The sequence below is a fragment of the Barbus barbus genome, assembly GCF_936440315.1.
Source record: "Barbus barbus genome assembly, chromosome: 1".
Taxonomy (NCBI): domain Eukaryota; kingdom Metazoa; phylum Chordata; class Actinopteri; order Cypriniformes; family Cyprinidae; genus Barbus; species Barbus barbus.
The window spans coordinates 45,114,616-45,135,393 of record NC_136729.1 but is presented as its reverse complement, the minus strand read 5'-3'; the positions used below and the strand labels follow the sequence as shown (position 1 = coordinate 45,135,393).

General features: G+C 33.7%; 2 protein-coding genes across 2 annotated transcripts in view; one reads left to right on the top strand and one right to left on the bottom strand.

Annotated features, from left to right (window-relative positions):
- The window catches only part of LOC306869196 (voltage-dependent L-type calcium channel subunit beta-1-like), a 28,258-nt gene extending 17,349 nt beyond the window's left edge, over positions 1-10,909 (top strand). Inside the window, exons 7-14 of the mRNA XM_079415846.1 lie at positions 1,906-1,986; positions 3,114-3,172; positions 4,977-5,086; positions 5,748-5,899; positions 6,329-6,424; positions 6,539-6,733; positions 9,392-10,506; positions 10,607-10,909. Coding sequence (XP_079271972.1) covers positions 1,906-1,986; positions 3,114-3,172; positions 4,977-5,086; positions 5,748-5,899; positions 6,329-6,424; positions 6,539-6,733; positions 9,392-9,883 — 1,185 coding nt within the window. The 3' untranslated portion in view covers positions 9,884-10,506; positions 10,607-10,909. The remainder of the gene's footprint in view (positions 1-1,905; positions 1,987-3,113; positions 3,173-4,976; positions 5,087-5,747; positions 5,900-6,328; positions 6,425-6,538; positions 6,734-9,391; positions 10,507-10,606) is intronic.
- Positions 10,910-16,227: 5,318 nt separating this feature from the next.
- LOC306875513 (myosin regulatory light chain 2, smooth muscle minor isoform-like) lies at positions 16,228-20,358 on the bottom strand. Its single transcript, XM_079426142.1, has 4 exons — positions 20,098-20,358; positions 18,399-18,613; positions 17,566-17,727; positions 16,228-17,022 (listed from the first exon to the last, which is right to left on the bottom strand). Exons 2-4 carry the CDS (start codon positions 18,583-18,585, stop codon positions 16,850-16,852), a joined length of 522 nt encoding a protein of 173 aa, XP_079282268.1. The 5' UTR covers positions 18,586-18,613; positions 20,098-20,358; the 3' UTR covers positions 16,228-16,849.
- Positions 20,359-20,778: the final 420 nt, after the last annotated feature.

Below are 20,778 nucleotides of genomic sequence, written 5' to 3'. Positions count from 1 at the left end.
AGATTTTTAATGTTGTTGATTGAAGTCTTCTGCTCACCAAGGCTGCATTTATTTGATCAAAAAATACAGTAAAAATAGTAATATTGTGAAATATTATTACAATTTAAAAGAATTGCTTGCTATGTGAATATATTGTAAAATGTAATTTATTCCTGTGATCAAAGCTGAATTTTCAGCATCATTACTGCAGTCTTCAGTGTCACATGATCTTCAGAAATCATTGTAATATACTGATTTGCTGCTTAAGAAACATTGCTATTGTTTAAAACATCTATGCTGCTTTGTATTTTTATGAAAACCATGATTCAGCATGGATGCATTAAATTGATCAAAAGTGATGACATTTATAATGTTACACAAGATTTCAAATAAATGCTGTTCTTTCTATTCATCCTGAAAAAAGAATCACAAAAATATTAAGCAGCAAAAACAGGTTTCATTATTAATTACCATTATTAATAATTTAGCACCAGTAGTAATTCAGCATATTAAAATGATTTCTGAAGGATCATGTGACACTGAAGACTGGAGTAATGATGCTGAAAATTCAGCTTTGATCACAGAAATAAATTATATTTGAAAATATAATAACATAAAAAGCATTAAATTGTAATAATATTTTACTATATGCTGGTATTTACTGTATTTTTAATCAAACAATTGGAGACTTGTTAGACTTTTTTTCAAAAACATAAAAAAAAACTTGACTAATAATATAGAGCAGAATATAATGTTTTACAGTGAAACCAACTTATAGCACAGAACATCTCTAAAGGTGCGGTCACGTTTACTCTTGCTTGGCAAAGTTTCACAGATCAAATCCAGTCATTTCAATAGGAATCCATGCTATCGAGAGTTTCGCAAAAACTTCCAGATTTGGTTGTGTTCAACAGAAAGCTGCTTTTTTTATAACGTGACTTCTGTGTGAGCAATTCTTCATGCATTGCTACACTATTAATAGATATTTTTTTAGCATGTCAAATTTTGCTGAAATTTTGCAAATGTGATCACACCTTAATGCACTCTTAAAAATAAAGATTCCTAAACAGGGTTTTCACAGTGACGTCCTAGAAGAACCATTTTTAGTTCCCTAAAGAACCTTTCAGTGAACAGTTAACATTTTTTCTTTGTGTAAAGAAATTTTAAAAAACATCTAAATCACATTTTTCCACTGCAAAGAACTTTTTGTGGAATGGAAACATTCCAAAGAACCTTTATTTTTAACAGTTTATACTTGAAAATTTTTAAATGGTACATTTCATATTTTATCCTAGACATGAGGGGGCATAAAAATGTACAACATAGTAGGAATGATTGCATGGCCAATACTTAGTGAGCACTTCACTGTGTGGGTCTCCCTTCTGACATTTCTCTGTTATACAGCTTCAGATTTGCGTTTGTGTGTGTGTGCATGTTTAACCAATAAAATTATTGTTTGTACAATTACATACAAAATTGCACAAACAATAATTTTCTAATTTGCTTAACACAGCACTGTTTCAAAAGCCTGATATTAACTAATTATTTGACTAAAGCTCACAGTATGTATGAAACACTCGATGTACGTAAACTGGGTTTTCAGTTGGGTGTCAAACTTAATTTGAGCTCAGGCAAAACAAATAGAAATGCATTCAACATTGTCCTTAATCTGCAGTCTAGTTAAATGCAAAGAATGTTTTAGTTTAACTTCAATCTGAAATAATTAACAATACAGCAATATAAGAACTGGACATTCTCAGCCTGCTGACGTTAAATTTGACACTTGCAGTCTAGATCTTAATATGGATAATTATTATTTTCAATCAGATCTACTGTTGTTTCCCCTCTTTTCTCTCCCCGAGCTGTGATTGTGAAGTGTTTGCACACTGAAGAGGTTAATGGTGTGTGTTTTGTGCTGCTCTACAGACAGAGCATGTTCCTCCGTATGACGTGGTGCCATCTATGAGACCCGTGGTGCTGGTGGGACCGTCGCTCAAGGGCTACGAGGTCAGGTGCTGCAAAACGCATTGTGACTTCATAGAGAAGATACTAAAGGGTTAATTCACCCCTTGTGATGTCTTTGTTTTGTGGAGATGTTTAGTACAATGTTCAAGCTGCTCTTTTCCATACAATTAAACCGTCAACGACTAAAAATGGCAAAACATGGCAAACATCGGCTGTTTTGTAAAGGAAAGCACTAAAAACAAGCTACTTTAAATAAATTACTTTGAAGCAATTTTCACTCAGAAATCACTAGTAAATTTAACAAATAATTACAAACAAACAGCAACATTGAGTTCAATTGGAAATGTTGAAGTACAACAACTGTAACAGTAATTTCTTGTAAAATGTACTCCAATAATCTGTTTTATTTACAACTTCGAAAAATCATGTCCACAAACTTTTGTTATATGTTTGTACAAAGAAAAAAAAAAGAAGTATATATATATATATATTGCATGCATAATACTTTATTATACGAGAAATAGCATTAAAAGGGTTTTATCCTGACATCTGAATGCTTGCAATAAAATGCAAACTATCCACAATTTTTGGCTTATTTGGTGCAGCAGAATTAATGCACACAAAAAGTTAAACATCTGTAAATTAAGGTGCAAAAATAATATTATAAATAAAACTATGATTGAAATCGAGCTCACACTTACAAACAACATAAAAAAAACATTAAAAAATGTATTTAAATATAAGTAGACGCATTTACAGTATCATAGAGAACAGATATTTGTATTTTGAATAATGTGCAAATTATTACTATAACTATTTTTATTCTGTGCAATTTTGAGTCTATGTTGCTAGTGTTTGAATTTGTTGCAAAGATTATTCTTGATCAAATATGATGCTGAGAACACAATAAATAACAGCAAAATAACAGCCACCAGAAGAGCTGGGGGAAAGAAAAAAAACAACTTTATCTTTCTATGAGGAACAGACAGGAATTTAAGCTGTTTTTCTCTGAAAATACAGTTTGAAAAGAGAAACCTGGACATCTAACTTGTTTATAACTTCTGAAGAACTAATGACAAATGCTGACTGACAAAAAGTCGAGTTGGTAAAGACTGAACTTTCATTTTCGGGTAAACTATCTCTTAAAATGCTTTTTTGTGTGTAAACAGGTAACAGATATGATGCAGAAAGCTCTGTTTGACTTTCTGAAGCACCGCTTTGAGGGGAGGTGAGTCTTTAAGTGGTTCCCTCTGTTGGGATAGTTTATATTTTTGTGTGTGTGTATGTGTCACGTGAGTGTATAATGTTTCTTTAAATAGTCACATCTCATTGCCTTAATTGGCCATGCTGGTCCATAAGCACGCAGCCGGGTCACATGCCTGTAGCTTCCCTTGACTGCAGTTTCCCAAACACCACTGTGCAGGATTTACAGTATGACAGTTACAATTATACATAACTTTTTGGTGAATTGGAATCAAATCAGATTTTTTTTACAAACTTAGTCCTTGCCAAATTCATATGTGGTTTGAAAACCAATTGAAATGCATTTGAGTTTGATATTTTTTCATCTGCGATGACATGTATTTTACGTCATGTACAATGGATGTGGAGATGCTAATTTCATGTTTTCTTATAGTATCTCCCAGGCATATACAAGACAAATAATGGACTGCATGGAGAGAAGGGATGTGTGCATTTGTAACAGACTAGTCGAATAGTCTAAAACTACACTGTAAAAAAAAATACGAAAAATTTACCGTAAAAAACTGGCAGCTGTGGTTGCCACAATTCTACCGTAAAAAATACGGTGGCAACGATTTAGGTTTTACGGTTTTAACTTAAATTTACAGTTAAATACCGTAATTTCTTTAACTGATATAATCTTAATATACCAACCTATTAAAGTACTGAAATCTGTTTTGTTCCTTTGAAATAAATGATATCCACCAAATGCAGGTGATGATGAGCAAGTCACATGATGAGCCAAAGCCCATCACAAGCAACTTTTAAACAATAGAATATACAGAAGGTGCACAGTGTCATTCACACAAGCACTAAACACCATCATGGTGAGACTCATTAAACTGAAATATGCTATAAACATTAATTTAACAACATTAGATGTAACATACAACCCTAATAAACATAACTGATAAGAAAAAACTAAGAAAAAACATAGTTATTTCAAAGAAAAAACGTCAAATTCAAACAGAATTTGAAATGGAACGCAGGGAATTCTGGGAACGTCAGTTTACGGTTTTTCCCTGTAAATTTTACAGGAACTTTCTGTTAACCATGTAACAGGTTTTTACCGTAGCATTTTCACAGTTTTTTACCGTTAAAATCACGATCATTTTTTACAGTGATCAGAAAACATGGTCATATTTTATATTTGATGGCCTTATGTACGCTTCCGGTCAAAAGTGTTGGATCTGTAAGATTTTTTTAATGTCTCTTCTGCTCACAAAGGCTGCATTTATTTGACATAAAACACAGTGAAAATTATGAAATATTATTATAATTCAAAATATAATTTATTCCTGTGATCAAAGCTGAATTTTCAGCATCATTACTCCAGTCTTCAGCGTCACATGATCCTTCAGAAATCATTTTAATATACTGCTTCACTGGAAGCAGTATATTAAATTGAATTTGATCAATGTTGAAAACAGTTGTGCTACCAAATATATTTTTATCAAAACCGTTATATAATTTCTTTTTCATGATTCTTTGATGAATAGAAAATTCAAAAGAACAGCATTTATTTGAAAGAGAAATATTCTTATTTTAAATGTCTTTACTGGCAATAATTTTACTTGAATGGTAGTGCATTAGGTTTACACAAAAATATGAAGCAGCACAACTGTTTTTAACATTAATAATAAAACTGAAAAAAAGACAAATTTTACCATTAACTATTTAATAAATATACTTATGCACATACATTTTGGTGCATTGCAAGTACATTTAAAAAGCTTGCATTTGATTAACATGTAGTTACATTGTATATTCTCTTGTTTTGTGTAATTCAGGATCTCGATCACGAGGGTGGCTGCTGATATTTCTCTGGCCAAGCGCTCTGTGCTCAACAACCCCAGTAAACATGCCATCATCGAGCGCTCGAACACACGCTCCAACTTAGGTAAGTGAAAGTATTTGATGCTTTAATGTGAATGACTAAAAAAGGAGATCTTATTTAAAATGATGAGATTTAATAAATCATTTTCCTTTTTGTATTCAAAATGTTTTTGCATTCTTGTTTGCATCAATTGTATTCTCTTATACAGTCTGTATTATTGAATTGTCCTTCCTACAGTATCCAGAGCAGGACATACACACACACTCTCACAATAAAAGATAATCGTCATATAGGTTCTCAAATCAGTTCAATTTTCTGTCATTCTGATGTTATAAATGTCATATATAATTTGTGATAAATATCACAAATAGCAGCATTCCTTTTTTTCAGATAATAAGTACAATAAGTTTATTTTTGCTTTTACCACATTATGTATCAATCAAATGCTTATTATGAAATTCAATGCAGACAAAATACTACACTAAAATACTCTTTGTTTTAATGAGTTGGTAAATAAAAATGACTAGCAAATTTGGCATAATTGTTCTTGACTGCAAGTCAAAAAGTTCTTAAGTCTTAATTTGCCTGATAAAAATAAAATAAATTAAATTACTGCCAATTATACAGATTCACAAGAGATTGTTGTTGCGATCAATTGTACTTTAAGTAAAGAAAAAACATTCAATGTGTGTGTGTGTGTGTGTGTGTGTGTGTGTGTTTATAGCGGAGGTTCAGAGTGAGATCGAGAGGATCTTTGAACTGGCTCATACGCTGCAGCTGGTGGTTCTTGACGCCGACACGATAAATCATCCGGCCCAACTGGGAAAAACATCTCTTGCACCTATTATTGTCTACATCAAGATCACCTCTCCAAAGGTACACAAACATATACTTTGAAGAAAAACTTAATAATATTCTCATACTTTTGCATAAAGTTAAACTTAAATCCTACTTAAGTAGGTCAAAAAAGTACACTTAAGTGCAATTTTATTTATGTATTTTTTTTAAATTGTATGAAATATGAGTAAAGTGCTGCTGAATGTGCTGACAAGCATTTATGGTAAACTAAAATATACTTTAATGCAATTTCAGTTGAAACTTGTATGTCGTGTATTTAAATGTATTTGTTATTACACATTTGAAATGATGAAGATGCAAATGCATGAACTTTATATCATAAAATAAAACACTACAGTTCAAATTATAATCAAGTGCTTTAGTATGTTAGTCAACACATCAAAATAAGTGTACTTCTTTAAAGCACAACAAAAGACTGAAAACAATTCTGATGTATCCATGTTTCAGGTTTTGCAGCGGTTAATAAAGTCTAGAGGAAAGTCTCAGGCAAAACATCTCAATGTGCAGATGGTGGCAGCAGACAAACTGGCCCAGTGCCCTTCAGTGAGTTAATTGAATAATTACTTGCGATAAACCACACAATCACCCTTTCGCTCTCATTCTCTGCTCTCTAACAGTTCGTTTCCCTCTTCTCACGCTTGTTTGTTCTCTATCCAGGAGCTTTTCGACATCATTCTTGATGAGAATCAGCTGGAAGATGCCTGCGAGCACATGGCTGATTATCTGGAGGCCTACTGGAGATCCACTCATCCTCCCAGCGTCCCGCAGACAAACCCTCTGCTGGAGAAACTCACCACAGTCGCTGCAGCCGCAGTCGCCTGCAAGGACTCACTGACGAATCCACAACCAAAGGTACCTATGGGTAAACACTTACATACAGAAAGCTTAGGTATCTAGTTGTATTACTACAGGATTTCCTAACAATGGCTTGAATTTAAGTTTCCTAGTTAAAGCTGCAGTCCGTAAGTTTTGCCTCTTTGTCGCCATCTCTGTTTGAAAACCTGAAATTGCAGCTCTGTGCGGAATTATCTTCCGACCGTGGTCTGTACTCTGGCACGGCTCCAGCACGGATGAATCTAATGTTTTTGAATCTAACCGCCATCAAAATGAAACATTTAATTATTCTAGCTGCTGTGAGAAAAGGCTATAAACGATCCGCCACCAGCAGGATCCTCCCATGCTATAGCCTACTAGCCGGGACAACTTCTTCATGTTTACAGACGTGACGTAATGACGCAGTGCCATACTCGAAACCTACCCGTACCACTCAAATAAGAAAACATTATTATAAGCTAACCGTTGTGAATCGGGCTAAAGTAAGGCGATAGTTTTGAACACTGGCTGGTTATGTACTTTCTCAAATATAGATTTCGGATCATTTTTAACCAAAAAAAAGTTACGGACTACAGCTTTAAAAAAAGAAGTGCACTTAATTGTATTGAATGTGCACTTGTAGTGTACTTAAAATCTTAAAAGTATATAAAAAAACTATACTTGCAGATAACATCATAGTCATAAAAAGCCATTTAAGTGTACTTAAAGACACTTTCATGACTATTTCTTAATTTACTACTTAAGTGGGTTGAAAAAGCACTTTAATTTCAACTAACTGCATTTGATATAAATTTAAACATTTTCATTTAATTGCAATTATGCAATAAACGTCCAAAAACATTACTTTCAGTTCGCACTTAGATATATTTTTTAATGTATATTAAAGTATATTATTTCAATAATAAATACTCTTTTTTTTTTTTAAGTTTGCTAAAGTGTACTACTTTTTCATAAGGGTTCCAAAAATTCCCAGGCAAATTACACTTAAAATAATGAACCACTAAAAACTTACAAGACTACATGTTATAATATTGTTTTTTTTCACAAATGTCCTTATCGTTCTGTTGACAAACATTGCTGCCTCTCAGACTGAGGAGGTTACTCCTATTACAGATGAGTAGCCTCAGTCACGGTGAGTGTGTGTGTCTGTAAGACTGAAGCTCAGCCATGCTTTCATTTGACCAAGTTCAGAATAGTAAACCTACTTTCATTAGGATTTAGCTTGAAGGAATAACTCACCCAAAAAAAATGAAATTGTTTATATGGGCTACTATTATGGTACTTAAGAGCTGTTTGTGCTTTTTTATCTTGACCGTGCATGTTCATAATGTGCTTTTGTAAAAGAGCAGCAGCAACATTCATTTTTCATAGACAAAAGAAAATAATACAGATTTAGAAAATTGCATATGGATGAGTAAATGAGGTTGTTTTGGGTGAAGTGTTCCTTTGATAATCTTAGAGTTGCTGACTTTTAAATATGGAGTTAATAATTTGAATATGGATTATTTTAACATTGGAGAGTAATAGATCTATGGAAAGTTGCTTCCGCCACTGAATAAAAAAAAGGTAATTGTGACTTTTTATCTCACAATTCTGACTCAGAAATGTGAATTTATATCTTGCAATTCTGACTTTATAACACACAATTGCGTGTTTCTCACAATTCCAAGAAAAAAATGTCAGAATTGTGCAAAAAATCTGTAATTTGCAGAAAAGATCTGAATTGTCAGAAAAAAAAAAGTCAGAATTGCAACTTTATATTACACAATTTCGGGAAAAAAGTCAGAATTGTGCAAGAAAATTTTGAATTGTATGGGAAAAGAATTGAGTGTTTACACCACAATTCTGAGAAAAATGTCAGAATTGTGACCAAAAAGTAAGAATACCGAGAAAAGTTAGTAATGTGAAAAAAAAGTCTGAATTGCGAGAAAAAAGTCACAATTGTAAGTTTATATAACAATTCTTAGAAAAAAGTCAGAATTGCGAGAAAAAAATCAGTAACGTGCAGAAAAAGTCAGAATTGCGAGAAAAAAAGTCAGAATTGCAAGTTTATATTACACAATTCTGGGAAAAAAGAACTGTGCAAGAAAATTCTGAATTGCAACGGAAAAGTAAATATTTAGTTTTTCTCAGAATTGTGACAAAAAAGTCAGAATTGCGAGAAATGTCAGTATTGTGCAAAAAAGTTGGAATTGTGACAAAAAAGTCAGAATTGTGAGTTTATATAACACAATTCGTAAAAAAAAGTCAGAATTGTGAGAAAAAAAAATCTGAATTATGCAAAAAAGTCAGTAATGTGCAAAAAAAAAAAAAAGGGAATTGCGAGAAAAAAAGCCAGCGTTTATATGACAATTCCAAGAACAATGTCAGAACTGTGAGAAAAAAAGTCCTTTTTAAATTCATTCAGTGGCAGAAAACTGGCTTCCATATACTGTACATCTGATGTGGTTTGTAGTGATTTGCAGTGATTTCAGAGACTTGCGTGTGTGTGTGTTGAAGTTATGCATTGAGATTTTTACTTTGATTTTCTTACACGCTGTTTCTTACAAAACAAAATCTTTAACAATCTTGTAAAACTTTACAGTAAGGTTCCATTTGGTAACATTAGTTAACCACATTTAGTTTGTGTTTGCAAATCCATATAACTGCATTTTTCCACACGTGTTGCTAACTCAGAGCAGAGCGGGTGAGCAGACAGCAGAGAGACCAGCGGACGACAGGACGGGCTTTTATGAAGACTACCATCATCATCATCATCATCATCACCAAACTCAGAAGCAAGGAAGTTTGGAAGACGACGCTGAGGAGAGAGACGCTAAAGCTCACAACGACCAACAACCGAGTGAATGGAGAAGCCGTCACAAACACCACAGCCATCATCATCATCATCACCGCCACCATCACAGTCACACCACGAGGACGCTTTCCAAACAAGAGACGTCAGACTCCACATATCCACAACCTCTCGCTGGACATACGCAGGAAGAGGAACCGCCAAACCATCATCACCACCATCACCACCGGGGCGATAAAGAGAGGGAATACGACCACAACGAGAGGAACGGCCGGCAAAGAGGAAAGCAGAGGTCACAACGAGACCCTCATCATGAGCGGGACAGGAAACGAGGAGAGGCGGAATGGGCGAGAGAGCATCACATAGAGCAGTGACACACGTGCCACATACACACCGACCTCAATCTTGTGTGTTTTTACAGGCCAATGTAATGTATGTGACACGTGTATCCATACACCACTTCTCCAAGTGTGGACACACTAAATAAAGACAATTATATATAATTTAATATGGCATGAATGATGAAATTCTCTTCAAAGATTGTAGAATTTTGTGTATTTATTTTTAGTTTTGTGTTTTGTTTTTTACTTGATTTGCATTCCTGGTCTTATTGAACAAATCATAGATGCATGTTAACCCAAAGGAGAAAAAAAAAAAGTTTGTATTTTTTTAAATCGAAATCTAATAACATGCTCTGCTTTGAAACAATCTTGGTTTTCAGCTGATGTGAGTTAGTTTCAGAAATGAATGCAAGTTAGGGGCAAAAATGCCACCGAAAGTGACAAAAATGGCAAAATGTGTCCCCATATAGAAATCTGCTGTTTATTTTTTTATTATTATTTTAAATGATTTAGGTGTAGTTAATTACTCAAATTATTATTATTTTTGTTATTATTATTATTATTTATGGAAGCTTGTTTCCGCCGCAGAAAAAAAAAAAAAAAAAGTAAAGTAGACTTTTCTTCCTTCCAATTCTGAGACAAAAAAAGTCAGAATTGTAAGATAAATAGTTGCAATTACTTTTTAGTTTTTATTCTGTGGTGGGGAAAAAAAACAGATAGAAAGATAGATACTCACAACTGCAAGAAAAAAATCAGAATTGTGAGATAAATAGTTGCAAATACCTTTTTTATTCCATGGCGGAAACAATCTTCCATAACTATTATTATTTTGTTGTTATTGAATGTTCTGTTCACCCAGAAAAACTTCACAATACAGAAAAAAAAAAGTTTCATGTTGTATTCTAAATTGCATCTTCACTGCTGATTGGTTGTAAAGCAAAATAGGATATTTATTTTATGTTGTGTGGATGTAATTTCGAATTGTTATTTAATGTAAATTACTTGTGTGTTAATGTTGCAAAGGTGTGTATTGCCTTGCATATAGGATAAAGACATTACAAAAACAACATTATATTTTTGATTTGTTTCTCCAGTTGTCTTGAACTCTTATAAAAAAACACTTCTGATATATTGAGCAAGAGTTAATGAAATGCCACAGGTAATTTGTTAAATTAAAGAAGACTATTTTAGGTTTGTTTCCCCACACTTATTGTCTATGAATTGCTAGAGATTTGACATATGCAGAGTATTTTAGGCTTTTGGAGTAGTACTGCTGCTTATGAGCAGTAATACATTTACAAAGGAAGTGCATTGGGCAAATACAAATTAAAAAAGAGAGAGAACATTTTAACATATAACCAAACTAGGGATACACAATATTGGATTTTTGCCGATATCCGATATGCCGATATTTTGCCACTCATTTTGGCCGATAGCAATGCCGATACCGATATATTTCCTTTTGTTTGGAAACAACACCAAGTCTCTCCTGTGCAGAAATTATAAGCTAAATATTTTTAATTTTGTTTCGTTTTTAACAAAAACTTATTTATTAGAATTAAATAAAAAAATAATGAAGGTTTTTTAAAAGTACATTGAAGCTTTGAAAATAACTATAAATAAACTATATATTAAATCACTGCATTTCCCCCCCAGAAAGATGCAGTGTTAACCCTAACATTTTATTTTAAGATTTAACATTTCTAGATGGCACAGCCTTTGCTCCACCACGTTATAATTACCCAGTCATATTCAACAAACACAACATTAGTTGCTAGGTTGACAGAATATTGCAACTGTCTAAAATACAGTAGTTAATTACTAATACTTAAGTGATTACACTACAATAATATCACCAGTTATATGTCAATTGAAACTTTGTTATAGACCATTTCATAATGGAAGAGCTTTTCCAGCAGTCTGTGCTTTTCAAGGGTAGGGAAGCTGTAATAAACTACAACAACAAATGTACTTTTTTAGCAGGGTATACTAAGAACAAAGAAAAAAATCACTATTCAATTTCCATTCCTTTTCAAAAGAAGAAAAAAATAAACAGATGGATTATGTCAGTCAAAAGACAGAAATATATCAAATGTACAGTCTTTGAGCATATACGTGATATTGTGATATTGCATTTATACAGCAGTTTTAAAAACCCTTTTTTAGGCAGAAGTTATAGTGGCCAAGCTCAAATGAGCGCTGCAAAGGAAAAATGCATACAAATAGAAAATAACACCAGCAAATTAAAGGGTTAGTTCACCCAAAAAATGTAATTAGTCCATTAGTCCTAGGTGTATATGACTTTCTTCTTTCAGACGAATCCAATTGGAGTTATATTAAAAATTGTCCTGACTCTTTCAAGGTTTATAATGGCAGTAGGTGGGTGTTTTTGTTCGACAGTCCAAAAGTAGTCAAATAAAGCGCATCCATCCATATTAAAACATGCCTCACACAGCTCCGGGGGATGAATATAGGCCTCCTGTAGCGAAATATCCATATGTAAAACGATATAAAAAGTTTTGTGTAACTTCAACTAACATTTGTACACACGTTCATGAGAGACTGCCATTCCAGCAGCTGACTCCGATTGGATTCGTCTGAAAGAAGTCTTATACACCTAGGATGCCCCGAGGGTGAGTAAAACATGGACTAATTTTCATTTGTGGGTGAACTAACCCTTTAAGAAAACGTCTTCAATTTGACAAAACACTCGCTGCAAATGCTCACAATTTAAACAAATAAAGAAACGCACTGCAAATATAAATATATCACATAGTTAATTTTTTATTTTGTTGAGGTCATTTTGTTGTGGTTTATGCTACTTGGCCGTTTCTTTATTTGTTTGTGTTGCGAGTATTTGCAGCACATGTTATCTTCATTTGCTGGTGCTTTTTCTATTTGCATGTGTTTTCTGAAGTTGCAGCACGTTGAGGTCTCTCGGCCACCGTAAGAACTACTTCCTTCCGCCAAGGATTCAAATCTCAGTTTGAAAGTTTAACAGCTGAGACAAAGCAAATTTTAAATAGATGTTATCTCTATTAATAAACCGCATATTTGAAGTCTAAACAAGTACATTCTCGCCTAAGAAAAAAAAATACATTCCGTAACACAAAACAGTATTATTTATAAAATTATAGTGGATTTGTGTGTCCGTCATGACACTCGCTGTGAGAAATATTGCAGGCGGAGTGATACAAGCAGTGAAATGGAGTTCTGTTATCACCAGAATATCACATTCCTCTCAGCCAATCAGATTCGAGGACCAGAATTTAATAATGTTTAAAAAGTTTTCACACCAGAGGTGATGCAAAATGAATTGTTGAAAAATAGTCCTGTCTGGATAAGTCACTTGAGATTTGATGTTCTTTGAGGAAAATTGTCACTTCATCATTTTTGAGTTGTTGAGTATCTCATATTTGTTCTGTTTTAGCTAGACTCAAAGGTATTCACTACTCAGTAAAATGTTTGTTGTTTTAGCAGTGTTTTTATCCTCACCTGTGTCTCTAGTGTTAGACAGGGGAATGTCTTGAGAGCCCAGACGACCTGCTCTTCATTCTCCGCAAGTGTCACGGTGCAGGTGCTGTACACCAAAACACCTCCTCTTTTTAACAAACGCACGGCCTGCAAACAAAAGTGTATAAAACAGACACATTTAATAAGCTGTGAAAGACTAACACTGCAACAAGCAGCTACACAGACCCTCCTTCTGTTCAGAGACTGAACGTTCACAATAGGTAGTCAGCCAAAATGATATAGACAACTCCATGTGGTGTTATCATTAACTAAAATTATTAAAAAACACCTTTTGCAAATTGAAATAAAATAAAACAAACACGCAAAAATTTTAAAAACTTACAAAATTTGAAATGTTGCCTTAACTAACTGAAATAAAACAAGTTAAAGTTTAAATTACACAAATTAAAGATAAAATAATGAAGGCTAAACAGAAAAAAAAGCACAGAACAAAATTACTAAAAATAAAAATAAACTGAAAATATAAAAATAAAGCTAATAAAACAATTATTAAATAATATAACAAGTAGATAAATATAAAAAATACAACAATTTATATAACATTTTTCCTTCAATATCTAGACCTTTATTTTATGTAAGATTGTTCGCACCACAGGATATTTTTTATTTTTATTTTAAGTAATTATGACTTTTTCTCTCATAATTCAGTCTTTTTCTTGCAATTCTGAGAAAAAAAAGTCGGAATTGTGAGAAAAATCATAATTACCTTCTTTATTTTTTTTAGCACGTGGTGGAAACAAGCTTCCCATGCAGCTTTGTTGTCATTGTGCTTTGTAAATCATTTAAATGTTGAATTTACATTTGAACCATCATAAAGAAAGCTTATGTCACTTTCAAACTTGCAGAGTCTATGGTTATAGCACCACTTGGAGGTGGAAACCTGCAAACACGTTACTGTGGAAAATATTGAAGCATAAAAACGTGCACTGGATGAACAGCATCAGAAGATGAGCGTTATAGTCCTGTATTACCGTAGTGATTAGTTTTCTCTTCACTACGGTAAAACGTGCACACTGACTTTTTTGACATTTTTTCAAGACATTATTTCATAAATGCATGTCTTCATATACGTCTTCTGTCTGTGTGATAATAAGCCCCGATTTTGGATATATAACACAGCATGAATGTGCACAAACACACACCTGTGCTAAATGCTGCTCGAGCCGGTGCTGAATGTCCTGACGTGTGTGCAGGTGTGTGCTGGCTCTCAGACAGGTGAACAGAGGCGGATGAGACAGACAGGACCGTAGAGCTTCAAACACCAGATCAGCCTCATCTGCATCAGACTCACACACCATCAGCTACAGAGAAACACATGAGAAGAGACACGCACTGGGTTTTCAAATGACATATGTGAACCTGGAGCACAAAAACAGTCTTAAGTCGTTGGGGTATATCTGTAGCAATAGCCAACAATACATTGTTTGGGTCAAAATTATCAATTTTTCTTTTATGACAAAAATCATTAGGATATTACGTAAAGATCATGTTCCATGAAGATATTTTGTAAATTTCCTACTGTAAATATATCAAAACTTAATTTATGATTAGTAATATGCATTGCTAAAAACTTAATTTGAACAACTTTAAAGGCGCAGAATCCAGATTTTCAAATAGTTGTATCTCAGCCAAATATTGTCATAACCATACATCAATGGAAAGCTAATTTATTCAGCTTTCAGATGATTTATAAATCTCAATTTCGAAAAATGTACCCTTATGACTGGTTTTGTGGTCCAGGGTCACATATTGTAAAATGTAACTTATTCCTGTGATCAAAGCTGTGTTTTCAGCATCATTACTCCAATCTTAAGTGTCACAAATCATTCTAAATCTTATTTTTTCCAAACTTTTGGTTTTAATTTATGCTGTCCACGTTAATTTTTCAGCTCTACTGTGTATTATGTCTCATTTGTGTTTTTATGCCTCCAAATAAATTTATGAAGGATGGCTTATGAAGACTTGGAATATATTGTGCTGTTTTGTTGATTTTGGAGCATTTCTTTGTATGATGTTCAGTGGTTGATGGAATCATGCGGCCCAGTTTAAAAAGATAAAACACTTTAAATGAACAGGTATTTGATTGAAAGTGCCCACCTCGTTGTTTGTGTAAACATTGCAAAGATGTTCTCGCACTTCTGGGTTCATGGAAAGCTGAGGGAAAACTGACATTTCCGTGTCTTATGTGAAAATTAACAAAAAAATAAATTAGTGTGAGTTGTAAACAACTATAAGCTAATCAGTCCAACAGTCTGCCACACACTGTCATGTAATAAAAGTCTATAGTTACATCTCCCGTCTCTTAATGCATCGTGTTTCCTTCTTGAGCATCAGTAAATGTTTCCACCTTTTCTAATAGTTGAGTAGGAGTCCCTCAATTGCCCTCAGTGTGAAAATATGGATCCCAAAATCATAGTCATTGTTTGAAAGTGTTTAAATATGCAGAAGATGCTGGAAAACAAAAGAATGTGCAGGAGCTGGAGGATTTTTCAAAAGAACAGCAGGCAGTTGAACTGCTCAGAACCAACAAGGGACTCGCAAACAACTATCACAACACAGAAAAACAGTCGTGGATCATCTAGGAAATAACACATTATTAAGATTCAAGGGTATGGAAACTTTTGAATGGGGTTAGTTTTATAAATTCTGTTATTTTGTCTTGTGGAGTATATATATAAACATCTGTTATGTGAAATAGCTTACACAGGACAGTACTAAATTAAAAATAACATGCAATTTTCATCATCCCTCTTATTTTGTTTCAATTATTAACATTTTGCACATTCTGCAAGGGGTATGTAAACTTATGAGCACAACTGTATATATAAATATAAACAACAACAAAAACAAGAAAGTTTTAATAAGAGAGATTTATTCAAATATTTAATATTACAAAATGTAAAAAGTTAGGCAATGAAATCAAATGAGATCAAATGCATCTAAACATTAACACGTTCACATTTTTTATCAGCTGAATCAACACAAAAAAATGAGACTCGTCTTAGAGGTCTGAGAGACAATTTACTGAGTGTGACTATGTATGTACTTTAAAGTTACCATAATTAAAACCTAATACATGGTCAAAACATATGAAAACATGATCCATGAGAGCCCTGTACTTTCACCAGTTAACAGTGAGATGTGATGAAATCAAGTGGAATTTGTTCCAGTTGGCATAAAACAAAACACTGGCATGCAAGCCTAAGAGAAAAACAAGTTTACTTCCCAAAAAATAAAAGTGCATGGTTCAATCTTGCATTTTAACAGCTCAAACCATGAATGACATTAACTGTGATTCTATATCATAACCCTTATTCCAGTGAGTTGCACAGAGTAAACACTTAATTTTCATTCAGTATATTAAAGTTAAAGGTGGGTTCTCATGGGGATTCAGGTCAGCGGACAGCACGGATTTCTCTCACCTAAAGGGGGATTTTTAAAGAGGATGCAGGGCGTTTTGTTTGTTTAATCGTCTTTGTCTTTGGCTCCGTGTTTAAGAATACGGGTGAACTCCACGTAGTTGAAGTTGCTCTTTTTATCGATCGGCGCTTCTCTGAAGAGCTCGTCGACTTCTTCGTCTGTGAATCGATCACCCATAGTGGTCAGCAGCTCTCTCAGGTAGTCCTCCGGAACGAAGCCTGTGAGAAAAAAATTGAATAAATAAAATCACAGCTTCATCTTAGTCCAGTCTGTGGGTTTAAGAGGAAAGTCTATAAATGTGATTATTTTTCCTCAATAGTTCAATATTTTAGTTATACTCTGTTTCTCTCCGCAGCTCCATAATTCCTCACGCTCAAAAAGACTGATGTATTTGAATTGCATGACACAGTTTTCACAAACTAATAAACTTGATGCATATTTTTATATTTGTCAGTCACACATAAATGAAACGGGAAAGAAACAGGTCAAATTTGGTAATAATACTAATAATCTAAATGTGCTTTAAATACACAGTATCCAGGTTTATATATTTTTCATCAATAAATCCAGCTAGTTTCAATCTCATACATTTTATACACTAATTGAATATTATTAATTTCATGCAATTCAGATTAAAATCATATTGAGTGCAGGACACAACTGTAATATTTAGTTATTCATTTTAAAGGCATTCATTGATGCCTAGCATGACTGCAGAATAAATTGTGTTGCATGGATTCAGAAAGAAACAATCTGTTCACCTGTTCCTTCCTCGTCAAAGCAGGCAAATGCATTACGAATGACTTCCTCCGGGTCTGTGCCGTTAAGCTTCTCTCCAAACATCGTGAGAAACATAGTGAAGTTTATGGGCCCAGGAGCTTCTGTCATCATTGTCTCCAAATAGTCATCTGCTGGGTTCTTCCCTGAAAGACAGTGATCAGATCCACACATCAGATTCAACAACACGTGTGACCCTGGACTACAAGAGTAACCATTGATGTATGGTTTGTTAGGATAGGTCAATATTTGTCTGAGATACAACTATTTGAAAATCTGGAATCTGAGGGAGCAAAAAAATCTAAATATTGAGAAAATCTCCTTTAAAGTTGTTCAAATGAAGTTCTTAATGCATATTACTAATCATAAATGAAGTTTTGATATATTTACAGTATAGGAAATTTACAAACTATCTTCATGGAACATGATCTTTACTTAATATCCTAATGATTTTTGGCATACAAGAAAAATTGATCATTTTGACCCATATAATGTATTATTGGCTCTTGCTACAAATATACCCCAGCGACTTATGACTGATTTTGAGGTCCAGGGTCACATATTAGCACCTCCTACACAAACATGCATTAAGATGTTTTGTAATCTAGATCAATTTTACACGAGTCACCAAAAGAACTACAACACATTTTAAAAGTAAGAGATGCATAACGTGAAAAGTGGCATTGCAATCTTCCAAATGTGACCAGTTCCTCTCCCGTCTGCATTATGTGGAGAAAGTACAATTAAATTGACAAAAGCAAGAATTGTAAGCCATCCAGGAACTGACTGTGGCCCCCAATGCTAGTAAAAATCTTACCAAGAGAAGCAAGCATGTCATGAAGATCCTCCTTATCAATGAAACCGTCACGGTTCTGGTCGATCATGTTGAACGCTTCCTTAAACTCCTGGATCTGCGACTGATCGAACATAGCGAAGACATTGGAGGTTGCCCGCTGAGGGCGTTTCTTGGTGATCTTTCCCTTGGTACGACATTTGCTCGACATTTTGGCTGTATTTGGTTATACGTGCACGCTGGGGGGTGATAAACAAAAGACACATCACAAACAAGGCACTAACAGATTCACTTGCCAAAAATAAATCTCAAAAACTAAATTATAAAAATACTGAATTATGCATTCTTTTTGTGCACCAAACAAGATGAAAAGACATCAACAAAGTCTTAGTGGTTCTGCAAAACTAGGTATATGCAGGTTTTCCTGAAGGTCCTTTTTATTAAGAGCATGTAAAGAAAATGTAAGGAATAAATTGAAGGGACCACAATATGTCACTACAGTAGGTTCACTTGTAAATGTCACAAAATGAGTCGTATTAGCACTTTGAAAGTTTGAAAATATAACTTCCAAAAGATCTACTGCATTACTTTTCATTAATTTTACAAAAAAATTAAAATAAAAACTTTACTTTAAATTCTGATCAAAAAATGCAAAAAGTGCTGTTCTTCCCTCAGTATTTTTCTTATTTTCCAGTTCAAACATGTAAAGTCTTAAATCAAAACATTTTCTTGAGAAGCAAATTCACTTATGATAAGAAGTCTCATTTTCTGTCAAACTGATCAACATGAAATGGGTTCATTAAAAAAAAAGAACAAATATCTGCTAACAGGTTCAGTAAAATCAATTTAATTCAAAGGGAACACAAGTTTTCACACCCCTTTGACAAATATGTGTTCCTGTTTTAAGCATAAGCTCACTTCAATATCTCAAAACAAGACTTTGACTATCTTCATTCTGCATCTCAACTATCTAGATTTAAGGATGTTTAGGTATTTGTATTGGAAAACAACAACAACAACAACAAAACCTAGGAAGATTAAACGAATTTAAGCCTTTCTGCTCCGATTTAAGAGGGGATTAGGAGTTTTAGACCTGCAGAAACCATGTAAAAGCAAACATGTCTTACTGAGAATGTAAAATATGTTCAGCCAAGGCAACAGGAAGTTAATAGATAATAGATAACAGTAACACTTTCCCATAAAAGCAACATGCCTCACATCAGTTAATCAACCCCAGCTATTATAAAAGCACTGTTTCTGCTGAAATGCTGCGGCTAGTTCTCCTGCATTACATAAGCATCCTGGGATCAATCAAGCCTGAGGAAGCATCACAGCCTACATTAGATTAATTATAGCACATCTGAGTTAATGAGGACACTGTTTACATGCTAGCTCATGTTAGCAGATCTTCGATGACAAGGTCAAACAAACCATGAAATGAGACATGAAGCAAGAATAGCTACACTTTGACAATAGCTTAACGTTACATAATTAGAAAATGTAAAACTACAAACGAGTAACACTTGAATAAACTACAAGTAACGCTAAATAACATTTCCTGACGATATTCTGAGAGATTTCTCGGAGCTTATTTCGGCTCGTATAAATTATATTAAACGTTATAATATAAATAGAGTTTAATAACTAAATCTAACAAACAACCCTTAGGAAAAGTCACTAAAGATCACGTTTTAATCGTTTAGAAAGAAAATTAGCGTCTCACCGAACAAACGAGATCGACAGTTTCCAGCCGCGTTCAACCACCGCCCAAACTTCCGGATTCCAGCGTCGCTTCCGCAAACCTCGACCAGACCAACGAGAGACCGAAGGGGTGTCCGGAGAGATTCACAAAATGTACTGTGACATGCAATAACCTGAAGAATATTCGTTTAAAACGCTCTGCACAATATTTATACTTTTCTCATGAGACCAAGTTTGTTAATGAAATATTATAAACATTCTACACCCCTTTATCGTCAGCGTTGGTTTCTCCAGACACGCCCCCAACAAATTCTACGTAATCGTTCTTAAACATGACCATATACGGTCTAAAATCTATTGTTTCCCGTTCGGCGCGAGGAGACGTAGCATTTATTGCATTGTTAATTATTTATTTATTGATTGAAACATTTGTTTATCATACATAGCCTGGTCGTTTAAAAAAAAAAAAACATTAAATGAGATACTAATATATTTTTAAATGCGTAAATAAAAAGCCTCGTACATCATAGAAATCAGTCAATCAAAAATGTACATTTGTAAATATATGCATGTAAAACTTCATTAAAAAGCCTAAATATATTGTATGTAAGCCCATTTATAATTAAAATTGCATTCAAATTAATTAATTGTCTGTTATTATAATGACATTTTTATTTAACTGGACAAATTTCTGTCCAATTGT